Source organism: Oryzias melastigma, linkage group LG13, assembly GCF_002922805.2.
Source record: "Oryzias melastigma strain HK-1 linkage group LG13, ASM292280v2, whole genome shotgun sequence".
In the NCBI taxonomy this organism is placed as follows: domain Eukaryota; kingdom Metazoa; phylum Chordata; class Actinopteri; order Beloniformes; family Adrianichthyidae; genus Oryzias; species Oryzias melastigma.
Window position 1 is genome coordinate 18,207,197 of NC_050524.1, and position 18,983 is coordinate 18,226,179.

Genomic DNA, 18,983 nt, shown 5'->3' on the forward strand with positions numbered 1-18,983 from the left:
CAGAAAGTGGATGGTTGCCCCAACTATTTTAGTTTTGAACACTGTGGGGTATTTTTATAGATGATGTCATCAGTGTGAAACTTTTTTTTTATTCGCCATGTTGTAATATAGGCCAAATTCTAAAAAGCGATATGTATTTCTCAAATACAAAAAATTATTTTATTGCTTTTGAATTCCAAAATTTCTTGAAACTTCAGGTACATAATTCAGAAGAGAGACAATGATTATGTTAGTAAAAGGATGTTCAGATTTGAGCTGACAGAAAAGAGGCCAAGAAGTTGAGGTTTATGAATGTAGTGAAAGAGGATGTGAGAGTGGTTGGTGTGATCATGGAGGATATAGGAGACAAGCGGCTTACTATGGCAAGCCAAAAGTATCATAAATCGCCAGGAAAATTAGCCATCTTGGGACAATACAAGATAGTGTAAATTACGTAATACTATTAAGACGTGCGTAAAAAACTATATTTTTGATGGGCACAATGCTGTTCTTTATTCTGTTTTTCCTGGTGATATATGAGACCTTCTGCTTGCCATAACATCACGAACTGACTGAGTGTTCATGAAACCGCGTGCAGTGTGTTCCTGAGTTGACACAGCCGGTGTGTAGTTACCTAACACACCGGCTGTGTCGACCCGCATTCAAGCAGCCACTTTCAATGACCAGATCCAAATTTCTGGCTTCTGCGTCCGGAACGCCCATGATCATGCGCTGAAAGTTACACCTCGTTGAACATTTTCATGCTGAATCGTGGAGTTGTGACAGAGTGGAGACTCAGATTTGTAGTGACGTATGGGTCCGCTTCAAAACATGGAAGTACCAACCGTTGTACACATTATCACAAAGGAGACATGAATAACTGCGGATTGTGCCTGCCCAGATTAATATGACATTGAGATGGAAATTTGTAAGAACAGAGCCGTGAAAAAAAAAATATCTGGAGCAAGATTTGCAGAATTTTCACCGCTTTGACTTTTTCCTCCGAGCCTCTTTCCGATCCATTAAGTGCCATTGAAGTGCCAACCGCTGTAAACATGATCATAAACGAGAAATTAATAATTGCCTTTTTATGCCTGGTTGGATTATTTGACACCAAGAAAAAGCACCTCTTTGACTCTGAACAACAAGCCTCAACCAATTCTAGATTGCAGACAAAGGCTAGTAAATATTAGAAAAACAATGTCCCACTGTGTGATTGAATACGCGTTAATGAAACGGCGTTTAGCAGGTTATTGAACGCGCCACACGCGGCCGGTGTGTACCCATAGGGTTGGATGGAGACAGACGGTTTGCTGTGGCGACCAGTAGGAGGAACAGCAGAAAGACAAAGAAGGAAAACTAATTTGAAACAAATCCTTTCTGTATTTTCCAAGTTTTCATTTTGAACATATTTCCAATTTAAACCTTGAAAAATAAGAAACAACAAAGTACTCATCAGAGTTGCAGTTTTGTTTTACTCCAGTAGATCAGTTTATGCTTTCACAGGTTCATCTCTTCTGCTCAGTCATGGACAAACATCTTACAGTGACTCAGCAACATTTATGTATTTCATGCTGGGTACCACATTCAATTATTGCTCAAAATCACTCAAAACAATGTTTTCTGGGCCCACAAAGAGTTCAGGGGAAAGGGGTCCTTACAAAATCAACATGTTGACCTTGACCTGGCTGAACAGAGCAAGAGGATCTGAAATAGTGGGCAAAGCTGACATCTTTGAAAAACAGTCCTGATCAATACAGTACCATAGATACTCTAGCTCATAGATATATATGGAAGCACAAAAGGGTATAATGAGAAAAAATCAGAAGCAAAACAGGGAATGGACACAGCTAAAATAAGAGATGTACTTCATTGAATTTGGACAGCACATTTTTTTTTTGTAAAACTGAAAAGTGAGCACAAACAGTTCGACTTAAAAATAAAAAGATGAACATAAAGGTGAAAGCTGCAGTGGTTTATGTAAACAGTCTCAGATCCTATCTTGCTAGAAACTTGGAAGAGCAGTTCAGTCGTTGAAGAAAATTGAAAATCCTCAATGTTTTATTAAAACAAAAAAGTTTAACTAAAAAACAACACATGTTCCATAATAAATGGCTCTTTAAATCTTTAACTTTTAGATTCATTTCAAAGAAAAAAAAAAACATTGTGTGCATGTACAATGAAACAGATCGGTATATAACTGAAAGAAAAACGGATTTAAGCCACAGTAAATATTGATGTATTGACAACATAATCCCAATGTTGAACCTTAAATAAGCAGCTCAGAGAAGACGATTCTTACTCCTCACAGTTGAAGTAAGTTCTCCAAAAAGGCTCAGAGAAACACACTTTAAGACCCACAACAGGAAAACACCAAAATCTTAATTAGTAAATGTATAATTCATTTTTTATAAGTAGTTAAGTGAAAGAAGTTCCTAAAAAGAATTCAGATACGTTTATCTTATAAGGCAGTAACTACATACTGAATGGTCAGCTGCTGATGGAGGTTATTGATGCCAGCTATTGCACATACAGCATTTTATACATTTAGATATATATATTTTTTAGTTTTCTTGTATTTCTTTAACACTAGGGGGCACCGTCTGCACATTTTTTCACACAATCTCAGTCTTTATTCTCACTTTTCCCTCTTGACAATACAAACACTGCTTTTGTGTGTTTTAGTTCTGTGAAAATTTGCACCCCACCTTACATCTCTTTGTGCTCCTTTCATTCAGAGACACAACAGAGACTCACAGTCGCCTAGTTTTTTTGTTTTCCTGAGGTGAAAAGAACAGCTCAACACCTGGTGAAGAAGCTCTTCTTGTCTGTGTGTTCGATACACAAACCACACCTGAGTGAATTACATGGTGCAACAAGTCAGAATTGATATTGACCTGAATTTGGAAAGCTGTCACTGCAAAGAAAGAGTACCCCAGCAGAAATTAGTAAAAGTGCACAACACCTTTATAAATGTATGTATATTTATACACACATATATGTGTTGTTTTCAGCTCCACCACTGCCACTCTTATCCAACGTCTCCACCTGACACAGGCACTGTGGTGCAAAAGTAGTTCTGATTTTTTATTTACAGCTAATTACAGTGGGGATCAAACGTTTGGGCACCCCAGGTAAAATTATTGTGCATAAAGAAGCCAAGGAAAGATGAAAAAATCAGATTATAGATGAGACGTTCTTTTAACATGTAAAACAATTAATTTACATCATTTACTCTCTCAAAATAACAGAAAACAAAATAATGGTGTGTGCAAAAGTTTAAGCATCCTACAGAATTTATAGTATGCTCCGCCCCCTTTGGAAACGCTGAGACCAGACAATGTCATAGATTTTAAATAATCTGAGTCATGTGACCTTGCTCCAACAATCAGCATCTTGGGTTCTTCCAAGCAGTTGTCTGGAACACTGAAACTGAAAATAGTTGATGCTCTCAAAGCAGGTGGAGGCTATAAGAAGATAGCAAAGAGTTAGTTTTTAGATCCTCTGTTCGGAATGTCGTTAAGAAATATCAGCCAACAGGAACAGTAGAAGATAAAGGAAGATCTGGAAGACAAATCTCAGATAGTGCAGCTCGTGGAATTGTGAGAAAATCAAACCCATGTTTGACTGCATGATCCCACCAGAAAGACCTGGCACACTGTTCTACTGTTCTACAGATACTTGACAATTCATGGAAGAACCATCAGAAGAAAACCTCTTCTTCATCCTCACCACAAAATTCAACGTTTGAAGTTTGCAAATAAGCCTGATGCACTTTGGAAACAAGTTCTGTGGATCGACGACGTTCACTGTCACATTTCGAGTAAGTATAAGATTTTAAATTGTACACATTTTATCCTCCTCAGCTATTTAAAGCTTAGTTTTGTCAGTGAAAGGAGCCAATCTGTGAAACAGTCTCCCTATTAATAGAAAATCTTTAACACAACTCTCCACATTTAAAAAACAAACTAAATCTTTGCTCATGGAGCATCAGCAGTGCACCCACATTGCATAAATATCCTGTGCTCACGTGAAGCATGTAAACGAGTGTTTTGTCTCATCATCTTTTAATCATTTTTATTGCTGGTACTTTTTCACTGTTCATCCATGATTTCTGTAAAAGCTCTTCTAGGGAAAGGTGTTGCAAATTAACCATAAGCACAGATTGTTTTAAAGTAATGATCTATGTTTTATTTTTATTTTTTTTGTATTTTCCCTATTAAATAAAAATAAAAAAAGGAGCTTTTTGGTTACAATGAGCAAAGGTAAGTTTGGAGAAGAAAGGGTAAAGAGTTGGTTGAAAATAACCTCTATCCAGCTGTTAAGCATGGGGGTGGATCAATCATGCTTTGGGCTTGTATTGCAGCCAGCAGCACAGGAAACAGTTCACGAGTAGAAGGTTGAAATTATTCCACAAAATTTCAAACGTGATGCAATCTGTGAGAAATGGATAAGATCCTAAACACAGCTCCAGGGGTTTAAGACCGCTGTCTTACATTAAGAGGCGAAAACGGATTGAATCACGTGACCTCAACATCATTGAAAATCTACTGACAGACCTGAACAGAGCAGTGAGAGCGGCTCTAAACACTTTAGAAGATTTTACCGTCTTTCCTTGGTGTCTTTATGCACGATAATATAACATTTTACCTGGGGTGCTCAAACATTCAATCCCACTGTATTTATTGGTATTATTGTATTCTATTTACCCTTATATTAGAGTTGAGGTTAATTGACCCACTTGAAAACAAGTAAATTTTGACCCAAACACAATATAATGTTACGAGTGATTCACTGAACAAATACATGAAGCAAAATATTTGTGTTGCTTTTAAATTATTTCTTTTCATACCTTTGTGTCAAATAAAAGCTCCATCAAATTAAAAATATTAAGTCCCCAAATAAATGCTTTTTCTGTTCTGAAGTGCCTAAAATTATGCCATTTAAATTTCCTTTTTCTTAAAAAAAAGCATGAATGCAGTGTAAAATTATTTAATATTCTTTTAAAACTTGCAAGCATTTTATTTGAAAGACTAAAATAATCAGGGAAGACTGAGAAACTGCCTGAATCGATGAGCAGCTCTGCTTAGTTTGTATATTAAAAGAAAATATATTTATATATATTTTAAATATAGAGGATAACTTATCGTCCAGGCTAAAGAGAAGCTAGTTTGGTATCGGCACACAGTCCAAAAGTAGGATAATAAAGAATCAGATTCCTCCTGAAACATTTGTGGGGAAAAACACCAAAGAAAAAACAGAAATCTATAACAGAGTATTGCAAAACAATTCTATAAAAAAAAGTCTCCCTGACGCTGATTAATATTAAACACGCTCAGCATTAAACCTTCTGGTTTTGTACTATTTTTAAATAGATTGCTTGCTGGATTTTTGGGGGAAACAAGGTCTTAAGTGCACATTTGAGCTCATTAGCACACAAAGCTGCTGTTTTCCACCCATTTTGCACACAAACGTCTTCTGTAAAATGCCTGAAATATCTAGAAACACATGAGGGGGGATCTTGAAAGGTCACAGTTGATTGGGTCCCACAGCGGGGCTGAAGTTCACCTTTATTGTCCGCTACCACTCTAGTTTGTTGTAGATCTATCAGAGGCTACTTTGAAATAAGGCTCCCCAGTGTAGACAGCATTTAACAGCAGAGTAAACAAATCTCCCTAAAACTAATGCTTCCTTTACAAGTTACTTGAGGTTAAAGTACACATTAATAAAAAAAGTATCTATGGTTAGTGTAGATATCATAATAGCTAAAACCAGTCCGTCTCAGCAGCACTAATCTGCATTTGTCGGAGCAGCGGAGGACGCAGCTGCTGAGGACACCAGCCTGCCTGCTTCATCGTGAGGCTCCAGCAGCCTCTCCCCTCCGCTCTTCCCCTCATCCTCACTCTCCAGCCCCATCAGAGGCTGTCTTTGTGCCACGGTGAGCCTGGAGCGCGCTCTGTGCCTGTGGGGGTGGAGGAAGAGGGCCGGGTCCGGCATGGCCGTGGGCTCCGCGGGGCCCAAGACTCTCTCGATGGGGACGCACTCCCGAGATCGCTGCACTCTGGAAGACACCTTGGTGCTCTTGCGCTTGGGTTTGACCACAGGAGGAGAGCACGCTGGCACAGGAGAGGTGGAGCGCTCCCCCTGCGCCCCCTGGCTGCTGGCTCTGGCGAGGAGTCCCTGCCTCTGCTGCAGCCGCTGCTGGTGCAGTTTCTGCCTGGCAGCGTGCAGCTGGAAGGAGAGGTAGGCCGCGGCCTCCGTCTGCTTCTGCAGCTCTGTGTTGAGGACAGTCGAACAATGGCTGCGGTGTTTCAGCTCCTCCAGAAAATGGCGCTCCTTTTCCTTGAGGTTTGCTCTCAGAGCTCCGACTAAAGCTCCTTTGGTGCTCAGCTCCTTTCGAAGTTCTGCTAAAGCACACTCCTTCTCCGTCAGCCGGTTCTTCAAGTCACAACATCGGGCGTCCAGGATCTCCTCCTCCTCCAGCAGTTCTGACAGACACAGACCAGAACCGCCAGTGTTAATTTACACACAGCACATTTGAAAGCATTTGCTGAAAGTCAACTGGATCTAAAATCAGGGGTTTGCAACGTGAGACTCATAATTCCTGGCCAATGACTGAAAAGATATTTAGTCACATGGCTTGTTTACAGATTTTAGTTTGAAATTGAAATCTCTGGCAGACGAAAGTCCAAATACAGACAAAATGCAACGCTCAGGACCAAATTAAGCGGTCCAGACAAACAGACTTTTCCAGTCTGAATACAGCCTAATTTAATGCCAGAGAATTACAGTTAGGGTCACTTAATTACTGTAGCTCTGATGTCATTTTAGCTAGTTTTATGCACCAAAAACAGTCAAATAAACTTCATATTTTTAATCATTGCTGAGATCAAACAACCTACTACTATATTTGTTGCATTGAAGTGAACCCATGTGGTACAGGATGTCTTTTATTTTGAAGGGAAGTCATGCAAACCACTGTGAAAAGTTAAAAACTATTTCACATGATGAAAAAAAAAAAATTGTACTTTCTCTTTGTTTCTGTTTAATTTATATTTAAAAAAACATTATATAGGTTATATTTATCCTAGTAGTGACAATAACCCAAATGCAAATCAGTGTCTTGTTTTTTCTAAAAGGTGAAGTAACTATGTTACAGGTCCTGTTGGGTTGTGTTCAATGAGAAATCAACCAAAATGACTCGATAAGTGTTAAAGGTTAGATCAGGATTTAGATCAGATCAGGATTCTGCAACTTTTAATGCCATAAAGTCCAGTTTCTAACAGGCCAAAAAAACCCAACTAAGTCCAAGAAAAAAGCATTTTATTCATGTTTTTGTGCTCAGTAGGGCATTCATTTATAAAATTTATTTTTTAAACATCTACAATAATTGAATTACAGCTGTGTTAATTTTTATTTTTATTGTTTTTTGACAGCAGCACACACGTTTCTTTCAAAATAAAATATCAAAAAGGATCCTCCTCCTGCAGCAGATTTACTTGAATTAAAAATGTTTAAAAGCAGAGGTAGAGTGTAAGTCAAACTTTTGGGCGAAAAGTCTGACGTTATGAAATAATTTTTTAATATATCATCTATAATATCTGTTAAAAATGTCACTTTAAAGCCAGCAATTTTTTTTATATTTTTAGTTTCTCTCTCCAGTTTATTCCACATGTTAGAACCGTACATTGAAACAGATCTCTCCAATATCTTAGTTCTAAATCTTAGTTTTCTGAATATTTCATGTCTTTTTAAGTTGAAATGACTGTCTTTTATTGAATTTATAGTATTTGTTATGTAGCATTTTCTTTTTTATTATTGTTAGCATTGCATGTAGTGTTCTACATAGTGTCTTAGTGGCGAAAAACAGTGCAAATGGATAAATAGATGAAAAGGTCTTAACCTGCTTGAAACCTGCTCCTCTTTACACCCAAAGGCAAAATCAGAAAAAAAACCCACATCAAAAATGTTTATGTTCTGCTCTCAAAGTGCCTCTGCAGACTGAAGCTTTCCACTCCCTGGAGGACTAGATGAAAAGCCCGAGTCAGTGGAGGAGCCTCTGGGCTGACTGAGCTGCACCTTACCAGTTAAAGAGATTTCATTCACACAGGTTGCAAGAGTTCAATTATCTTTAACTCAATTTCCACTGTTACTATTACTATTTATCTATTTTCCCCCATCCTCTCCACATTTTTCCTCCTAGATCTGCCTATCAGGATTTCTGTCTCCATGTTGCTAACTATAGATATATAATATGCTCCACATTTTCTCCCATCACTCCCTTCTTTTTTTTTTCAAAGCTCGACATCTCAGTGAAGTCTGTAAGCTGACCCTCCCTCTGGGACGTGGAGGAGAGGCCGGAGCACAAGAAGTAAAAAAAAGAACGGATCAATCTGTGAGGGGTGGGGGCTGCGCCGGATTGATGGATCACGGAGGAAAAAACCTGCACAGATGGAATCTAATGGCTGAGTAATGCAGCAAACACATTTACTCAGCCTTTTGACTGATCTTTCTGCATTCCAGCTAACTCGCTGTGACAAAACGGTTTCTATTTATGGTGTCGGTGGAGCCGCAACTAGATGTTAGGGTGAAAACGTTGCAGCTTTCCAGCTGTGGGTAGTATTTTTATTTTGTCTCAGTCCTCACAGCTGTTATTCACAAAGTGATACTCGAAAAGCTTCTTGAGTTAAAAGATGACAGCGAAGGGAAGGATGGAAAGACACTAGAATGGATTTGAAGAACTAGATCAGCAAGATGCAAACTGAAGTATTTTGGTGTCAAACAAATGTAGGCAAGCCACAGACTTAAGTGGATAAAGCTTATGACATCTTATGAAGAGAATGTCCATGCATTTGCTCTTGTTTTACTTTGATACATACCTATCTGGCTCCTGCCTGGTGGCTTTAGCTTCAACTCGCTTGTGAGCTCTAAAAACACAAAAATGCAGAGTTAAAATGCAGTAAAAAAAAGGACTGGTCACGAGTGGAAATGTATCTTTTCAGAGCTGCCATTTTTTTTTACTCTTTCCCGTTAGATGAACTGCCGACCGTCTGCAAACTGATGCATAATTTAGGAGACAAAATCTAAAACTTTACATCAAAGGCTCAGAGCCTGCAACTTTGCAAATCATGTCCTGCTAAAGAATGGAAGGAAAAAACCCTCTATTTGTCCTAAAATGGGGAGTAGAAACAGTAGAAGAAATAATAGAAGAGGTTAATTATGAACGGGTCAAAAAAAGAAGAAAAATGTGACATAGTTACAAAAATAAACCAGAGAGAGGAAAAAGGCGGTCATAGTAATAGTTAAAAATTGTATAAAATAATTTAAAGTGACAGAGTAAATCAACATATTTCCAGTGGGTTCACGGGGAACAGCTCTGATTATAAATTCTCACAGCAGCAGATAGACACCGGGGATGTAAAAGTAATACTATGTCTGAACAGAAACTATGTAAAGAACTGAGAAATACTCAGGAGCTGCAGCACAACAACTCAACATTTTAAAGCTGTGCATTATACTTTGGTATCTGAAAATAATTTTAAACTGGATTTTATAAAAATTTTGTGGAAAAAAGGAACTCTGGAGAGACAGAGTCAAAGCAGGAGAAGCTGGTCTGTCCCAAATTTATCCTCTTATGAGAAGGATTTGACATTGAAACTTTCCCTTTAAGAGCTCATTTAAACATTTAAAATAATACAGATAAAATTATGCATCCATCTCAGACAGTTAATCTCAACTCAACTGAAAATAAAAAAGAACCTCCTTCTTTAGCCAGAGATTCAGAATAAGAATATTTAGTTAAATTAAAGTGTAAAAATAAACATATGTGACATCCATCCATTCATCCATTGTTGGGTGAGCGTGGGTACCAACTGAAACAGGTGGAACACACCCACACCTGCCCCCCAATTTTTGAGTCAATACTAGTATCATTATGGACAAAGATTAAGAAATCATCAATACAAGCTTCTTTTAAAAAAAAAAAAAAAACAATATTTTTCAAGAATTTCTACACCTTTTTTCTTTTTTTCCACTGCTTTTCATATTAGTACAACAGAGTATTAGGGCCACCAAAAATATTTCTATATATCAACAATAATTTTACAATTTTAAATTCATCCATTTTTAAGATTAAAGTGAAAGTGATGTATGAGCACAAGCAGACTTCTTAGATTTGAACGGGTTATCTTAACATTTATTGGAACCATTACAAATGTTTAGACGCTCCTTTGTTTAATTAATGATTTATTAATGTTTTATTCATTAATGGGCGGCTTAAAGGATCTCTGATGATGAAGTCATCCATATTCCTGCAGCTGTCCACTTCCAGTCATTTCTTCATGGCAGACAAGATGTCTCCAGCTCTGTGTGGTGCTTCCGTCTGAAGAGGCCTAGTTTTGGGAAATTCAAGTGTTCTTGTGCTAACGTAACAGCATATTTTCATTCCTCTTTGTTATTTTGAGTTGAAACCATAGACTGTATATTCACTGGACATATCAAAAATGTGACTCAGACTCACTCGGACTATCGCTGTCGATGGGTTTGCAATTTAGCGGTAGACGCGACAGCAAAGGTTCTAGTCTGATTTTCTGAGGGCCGAAGGTAAGGCCTTTCATTATGGTGACGCCAAGACTTGCTTTGTCCAGTTCAGAATTAGACAGTCTATGGTTGAAATAGGACGTTTTGTTTGGAGGAGTGGATGTTTCTAACTCTTTTCATTCCCCTTTGGTGACATGACAGATACATGACGAAAGAGGACTAATGAACTTCTTCTTAGGTGAATGATAAAGAAAAATAAAGTGGCGATCCTGTAAATGTATGTCTCTGCGCTCCTTCTTTTACATATGAAACTCTGCATTACTGACACCAAAGGCTCAGAATTTCTTTGTTTTTGACACCAATCTGGAAATAAAGCTTCACAAGATGCTCCACGTCTTTCATCTTCGAGCACAGCTCTGATAAACACAACTCTGTAATTTCAGCCTGTAAATTTATGACTTTTTTCTTGTAAATTTATGAAATTTTTCTCCTCATAAATTTATGACTTTCTCACCATAAATGTATAAAATTTTTCTTGCAAATTTAAGAATTTTTCTTGTAAATTTAAGACATTTTTCATGTAAATGTATGACTTTTTTTCTCGTAAATTTATAGCATTTCTCTCATAAATTTCCAACCTTAAAATTGTAATTTAAAAAAGTTTTCCTCAAGTAAAATGGCCAAAGTCTCTGTCGTACATCAGTAACGGCACCTCAGCTCAAAGAACTGCTGCATTAATATTAATAACAGCTACAAAAATAAACAGTTTGAAATACATACTATTGATGCTTTCATTTCATTGTTCTCATTTGCCACCCTCCCAAAACCTCTTTCCCCTGCCCCAAACATGTCCATCTTGGGACGAATTTTTCCAATTTTGCAGAATGGCTTCAGCTTTGGCTTAAACCTTTTCATTTCTGAGATCTTAATAGGTGCAAATTAACTTTCAGAACAAGCACTTTTTTTTTGTGGTTACTTGTGGGAATTTCTCAGGACATGTGGTGGAAAGAAAGGAGCAACTTTCAGGAGAAAAAAAAGATGCATGATGGGAAATGAGTGCCAACAACTCAGAGACTGTTTTCTGATGAACTCCTGCCACTCTGCAGAAACTATGTCCAAGAAAGCAACACAAGTTTTTGGATTTTGGCTAAGAACAGCATGATCATAATTAAAAGACCACTTTAAACTCTTTTAAAATAAATCAAAGTATGATTAGAGTAGAATTCTAATAGATTTTCTTCATGAACAAAGAGGCTAATTAAAACAGAAGCTGAAATCAATAATATCTTCATTTATGTTGATTTTCTTCATCTCCACAGGGAAGTTTGATCAACCCTTTACAGAGAGGAATCTGATGCAGCTCGTATTCCTGAAAAAGCACTACTTCAGTGCTCGTTCAGTCTTTCAGTGGCCTATATACCAGAGCGTGAGTATCTGAAGTGGGTGTGAAGGCGGTGAGGCTGCCTGCTTGAGTCTGGGCTGCCACTCATCTCCGCGATGATTCAGAGTGACCTGGCAGCAGCAGAGAAATCTCCTCATTCAGCTTCTTTGGAGAGCGTTTCTGTGCAGCAGATGGTTTAATTCGTACATATTTCCCAAACCTGAATTGTAAGCTTTATTAGCAAAGCTGTCCAAGTCAGGAGTTTTCTGGACATTTTCTTTAAAAAAATCCTGCATAAATTCTATTCCTGAATTACAGAAACATTTAGATTTGATGAATCGAGATCATAGAATTCCAAAGGATTCTCTTCTTCTAGCAATCGTCACACCCTTTTCCTTCCCTCTGCAGTCAGCGTGACGCCGGCTCATGCAGCTGGCAGGAAGTAGGATAAAGGAAAAAAAAGTAACCATGAAAAGAAAGCTGGCAGCTCCAGCTAAGTAAAACTCCCTAATTGCTACTTTAATATTAAACTTCTTCCTCTTTTCCCAAAAAGTAATATAAGTTAATAAAAGCACATAAAGCTGTTTGTCACTAACAATAATTGATATCCAAAATGAGGCACTCAGCAAACCGCAGCATCTTTATGTCTACATTTTTAAAGGCCGGTCTTATCACCTGCAGCACAACCGAGAGTCCAGGTTTACTGTTTCATCGATTCAGCTCTGGACATGGAAAACACATCCTGAAGGACACATCCCCACGCACACACAAAAGAGCGCTAGCTAGCTAAAGAAAACCTGATTAAGCTCATATCTCATTAAGACGGCTGCATGAAAGGCTTTATGTGGATGAGTAAATTCCCGACGCTCGGGACAATAAACGAAGAGGTCAGCAGCACAAAGGCAGAGCTAATATGCACAGCAGCGTTGTCAGCTCAACCTTGCAGTATCCTTCCAGGCAACATATCAGGGAGCTGGCAGCGGCACATGCAAACCACCTGAGTCTTCGGTTTTCATGGCAGAAGTCACGTCAGCTGCTGGTGTTTAAAGTCCAACGATAAGTTGATTTATTGTAAAATCGATCCCAGAGGTCTATTTAGTATGATTATGCCGTTTTTAGTCAAAATAAAAAACATTTAAGACAAAGTTTCTGGTGGGTTGTGGGCAGAAGTGTGGGCATGGAAGTAAGCCTCCACTAATATCCCATCATACCTTTGTTAACACTCTCTCCCGCTAGCTTACAGCCCTTAAGTACCTCAAGCTAGCATTAGCGGTGCAATAAAATGAGCCAGATTCCAGATCAAATGTACATGGATCAGTTAGAATGAATCAGATTCATAGACATAAAACAGATTAGAATGGAGAGGAGCAGGAAGATTTTGGATTGTATTTCAGCTGCTGCATCAAAAACATGAACTTTTTCAAAAGTTAGGTTTTTATCTGATCCTTCATGATTTGACTCTAAAACACAATTTCAATCTTAAATTCCTGCAAGAAAAAAAATGTATGTATTCCTTATGCATACACTGGGCACACAATTATGTTCTATGAAAACATGGAAACATAAACTGGTGTGATTTAAGCAGGGAATTTCTTCCTTCATTGTGATTTAGATTGAGATTTAAAAGAAAACACGTCATGTGTCCATTTCGTTCTGAAATGAAGGTACTCCCAAAGGGTTCACATACTTTCTCTTGCAACTATATATCCTTCATCATAAAAATGCTACAAGAACATGTTAAAAACCTGATTCTCATCGGAGTGAGTCTTTAAAGTGGAGGTTTGAGCTTTATTCCACCTTAAATGTGCATAGTTTACATGAATGTGAGGCAGAGGAGACACAGTTCAGTATCTTCTCTCCTTCTGATTCCTGTAAAATGCATATTTGATCTTATTCTGCAAAGGAGAGCCTGAAAAATCCGGTGACAGATTTTCGTCTGTGGAGCTGGAGCATCATAAGAAGCTTAGAAGACACTCAGCAAAATGTGTGTGTGCAGAATGAATGAAACCTCTAAGGAAGTTAAAGCTGTTTGTTAACAGATACATTTATAGTTGTGACTACACTACTTTTTTTTTTTTGCAGGTGTTCTGGGGAAGAAATCTGTAGCTCAGACACCAGTATGCATCCACATTGATGACATAGTGATGTGTGAAAGAGTAATCCTTACAAAAATATGAAAAGAGAGAGCAGCAATTAGCTTTCCATCTACATTTGATGAAGAAGATCCAATAAACACAAAAGGGGACGAGGAAGAAGAGGTGGAAGTGCTGCCTCTGTTGGTTACTGGCTTCACTGGCTATGAGCCGTATACGTTGCCCCCATCTTGCCTTTACACACAAATTCACTCAAACATGCACCCCCCCACCCCCACCCCCAGCATCTGTGCACCACAATCCATTTCATATGGATTACCAAAAGGATTTATGGACAAACCAATATGGATATTTGCGTATATCTCTTTCAGTGCCTCCCAGAGAACAGTGCACGCTTCTTTGCTATTGCTCACATTTGAACTCCAATCAAATCACTAATTAGGAACTCTGATCTGAATTCACTCTGTACTAGCAGATCTAATCTAGAGAGTGAGAGTTGGAATTTCATTAGACTCCATAAATGACTGAAAGAAGGACCTGCAGATCCTTCCCAGAACAAGTCGCGGTGTGAAATCGTGTTGATGAAATAAAAAAGCATGTCCATTAGTGGCCAAACAGGAAATGATGCAGTCTTCAAGAACTGAAGCATGACATCACCGTGTATCCTTTGTCAGGCTGTGACTGATGCAGGATTGTGCGCCGTGGATGAATTACAGCTCTGTGCACGCGGAAAAAGAAGGATTGGACATTTAGATTGTTCCTCAGATTTTAATTTATAGAAAATTTAAAGATAATAGTAAATATGGCAAAAGATACAGCTGGAATTAGTATAATTTTTTTTCAGAAAACATCTTTGAATCTAGTTAACGTAAATAAAATCTTTCAGTTTGTTATCAGTGAAGGGAAGATTGTTACATTGACTACTTTGTCTGACAAAAATAGATGTTAGTTTTTTGTTTATTGTTTGATTTATTCAAATATTTTGCAGGTTAAAATAATTTCAAGTCTTTATCTTACACATAGTCTAGCATTCATGTGTCAAAGTCAAGGCCCAGGGGGCCGGATTCGGCCCTCCAGATCATTTTATTGTATTGTCATTAACGGTCTGAAGTTATCTTGCACTTAATTCAAACTTGTATAATTTTGACAAAATATATTTTTATGGAGAGTAAAATATTGAACGTTATTTAAGACTTAAGATGATTTATTCTTAAATAATATCCCTGTCAAACTTGTATTTTGTGAATAATGCACATTAATTGATTGGATCTTGCAGAACAAATAATAAACCATATTCTGTCATTTTGAATTATAACATTTTAGGTGAAAAAAGTGGATTTTTAAATAACATTTGAGGATTCATCATTGTCTGTCCACACACAGGCATTTTAAGCTGCTGTTTGGATTTCTGGTTAGCTTCCAATCTGGTTATGATAGCAGAAAGCTTTGTGCATAAAGGATAAATCAGGCTTAATCTAATCCACTTTAATCCCTAAAAAGTAATGTAATTTATTAAAAGTGCCTGTACATTAAAAGGTTTTTGTAAGGAGTCAGGATGATGCACGAGGGTGTGTGTTGTGCATCCCTCACCTGAGCATCGTTTCTGCAAAGACAGGATCTCCAGGTGAAGGCCGTGGAGCATGGACAGGTGTGAGGAACAGCACGCTCCTCTCCACGGTCTGGATCTGACCAGAGAGGTTGCTCTCATCACCCATGCTGGAGTCTGCAAAAACAAAAAATCTTTCAAAAAATCTCACACAAACAAGAATCCGTTTTTAATCTACATGTAGGTTAACTGATTTTAAGAGATCTTTACTAAACAATGACAGCTTTTATAGTAAATAATCCAATTTAAGAGTGCTTACCTTTAGATTTATGTCAACAACAATAAAGAAATTAAGAAGTCTCCATGTTGTTGTTGTTTTTCATCCTGCATCCACAAAAACACATTTCCTGAGAGGCATCAAACTGCTTCTTGGCAGCATGTGACGCCGTCTAAAAGGAGAAAGAGGCCGGATGGCTGCCTCTTTCTTTCTGCAGAACCGCAGGGGTGCGTGGCAGCGCGGTGCTCCCGCAAACGCATCAGCGACAGACAGGGGAGATGTCTCCGCATAGGGTCGATGCAGAAGCGCAGTCCAGATTCTCAGACAGACTTCGAGCTGCAGCTCCAGCTGCTTGCTGCAGCTGAAAAACCATGAAAACGAGCCATCGGGAGCAGAACACGCGAGAACATCGTACGACTGAGGCAGGGAGGCAGCTGATTGGAGGAGGATGCACGTCAACGCCCAGCACGGACAGGGAAAACGGAAAAAAAACTTTGATTTATTTGTGGGGGAAAATGATAAAAATCTGAGAAAGGAAACGACATCTAAGCATTAAAAAGTGTGATTCCAGCACCATGGACAGAGATTTATCCATCTGTTCACTGTAGCGTTTCTGCTTGTACGTTAAATAAACCTTCACCATGTGTAACCTGCCATTTATATTTAGATTGACATGTATTACAGTCAAATGGCTCATATTGGTTATATTTTTAGATTTCCAAAATATTCGAAAAATCATGAAAAAATTGAATTAATTTCAATAATTTCATTAAACTGTCATAGATTTTAGATACAGGGCTCACTATTTATTTAATATCAAGTATTTATTCATATTTACATAAATTGGGGTTCCAGCTAATAAAACCAATGAAAAAATTATTTAAGAAAATCACAATACTGTGGAAAAATCTCCAGGATATCAGTGTTTTCATTTTATGTCTGCTATGGACACCAAAGAAGATAAAAAAATCCTGAAATAAAAGTTCAGTGCGGTGTCTTGTGGGGTCCAGATGACCCCACTTTCATGTAAACCTGCCTCGTATAGCACAAGTTAACTGAGTTTCACCAACTAAACATCCACTAAACTCAAAGTCCTTTGATAACACCCACTGCCTGCAATGGGAACTGAGCCTGTAAGGCTACATTTACTTGTGGATGGCTTTTGCATCGGCCCATAAAGGGTCATTTCTCCTTCTTCTAGCAGAACTTTCATGCCTTATGAAACTTCTCTGCTCGTCTGATCAGCGGGTATTCTTTAGTTTTTATTTCTGCTTACTAAAAACTTGTGTTGAACTAAGAATCGTTTGCTCCTCATTTGGACTTCAGTAATTGTTCCACCTCACACAGGTTCTCCAGATGTCATTGGATTGGTTCAGTTTGGTAAAATTGTCTCCAGACTTGACAACTATCCAGAAGACCATCATTGATACCCTCCATAGCTAAGCTGCAAAAGTTCATAGACAAGGAAGTTGTGTCCAAGTGGATCAACGAATGTGTGACAAAATGTGACAGTAGATGCATCAACAACAGAAACGTCAGCTGATGCAATATAACTTAAGTTTAATTAATTAATTAATCATGAAACAAGTGTTAGCTACAAAGCTAATTTTCAATCGTAGTCCCTGAGCAAGCTGTAGCTATGCCAATAAGACACAGCAAAAATAAGAATGACAATAATACAGTCCAGTTGAGAGAGGTGGAGGAACAGCTTCAAGATTCTCCACATTCAGACGCCTTCAGGAGATGGACGATTAGTTCTGGATGACTCGGGTCAAACCCCTTCTGTTCTAAACCTGGATCAATGGAGCTAACGTCTCAACTGGTCCAATGAGAAGAAGGACAGAACTCTTGGCCAGTGGTCCAAGATCCTGTTTTCTGATGAGAGGAAATTTTTACTATTATTTGGGAATGAAGGTCCAAGAGTTTGGACCAGTGAGGAGCAAAACCCAAGCTGTGTGATGTCCAGAGTGAAATCTCCACAGTAAGACATGATTTGAGCTTCAATGTTCAGTGAACTCTACTCAATCCAAAATCCCTGCAACAGTCTTGGACAGGGGTCTGCAACCTTTAACAGTAAAAGAGCTCATTTTCTACTGATAAAAACCTAGAAGGAACCATTTAGTTTTACTTTAGCCTTTAAGAAATTTGGATTTTCATTCATGACCTTCTTTTTTAAATAAATGTGATTTATTTTTTTTCAAAATAAAAGATGCTTTTTGCCAGACAGAATCATCTCAGTGCAGCTAGTAACTAATGTCGTGTAGCATAAGATAATATGTGCCTTTACTCATAAAACATATAACTTTTTACCAAAGTTTTTCTTTCCATATAAAATCTGTTCATTCTGGAAGTAGCGTTTAGCAAACAAAACATCTTCAGGTCAACAGGATGTAAAAACCTTCATAGTTTATCATCTATGTGCACCTCAGCCATCAATTTATACATTTAACTAATCTAAATTTAATATATGCTAATTACGTAATTCTTATTTGAAAATTGCTATTTTCTTTTTCTTTTCTTTTTCTTTACTCTGCTGGGTTTTGTTATTATGTTTGGGGTTGGTAGTCTTAGTTTGTGGGCTTTGTTTATTTGATTTCTGTAGGTAGTTTTGGTTAGGAGGAGCTGCTGACTCAGACGGTCGACATGGCTGAGTCAGCACTCTCCCTGACCTATTTTATGTTAAGAGATAAAAGAACCACATGTGGCTCTGGAGCCGCAGGTTGCAGACCTCCTGGTCTAGCAGAATGTTCTGGAGGACTTCATGATTCCTTCTGCTGAAGATCTGGATGGAGATGCAGATTTCCTCTTCTAGCAGGACCTGACCCCTGCTCATATGATTGAAGTGTTAAGATAGATGCACACAATGTGATTTGATCATAATCCGTCTTTTTGCAAAAACTGAAAAGTAAATTGTGATTTCTCCTCATCATTCTAATTTTCTGCAATCCTGTTTGGTGGAATTTATGAGCTGGAACCCAAATTTATGTAAAAATTAACAAGTAATTTAAATCAATTATAATCTATAATCTATGAAAGTTTCATTTTTCTTAACAGATCAATGGAAATAAATACAGTTTGCCATGATATTACAAAGTGTCTGTATGTACACACTCTTGTGTATGTGTGTGGTATATATTAAACACAAACAAGAAAGGCAGCTGTGTAAAG

The 18,983-nt window shown here is 38.0% G+C and overlaps 1 protein-coding gene across 1 annotated transcript; it reads right to left on the minus strand.

Moving 5' to 3' along the window:
• Positions 1 to 1,434: 1,434 nt before the first annotated feature.
• Positions 1,435 to 16,293, minus strand: si:dkey-54n8.4 (coiled-coil domain-containing protein 92). The gene is given in 5 exon segments (XM_024277920.2): positions 1,435 to 6,467; positions 8,859 to 8,906; positions 15,583 to 15,644; positions 15,646 to 15,715; positions 15,858 to 16,293. Coding segments are annotated over 4 exon segments (870 nt in total). The 5' UTR covers positions 15,708 to 15,715; positions 15,858 to 16,293; the 3' UTR covers positions 1,435 to 5,769.
• Positions 16,294 to 18,983: the final 2,690 nt, after the last annotated feature.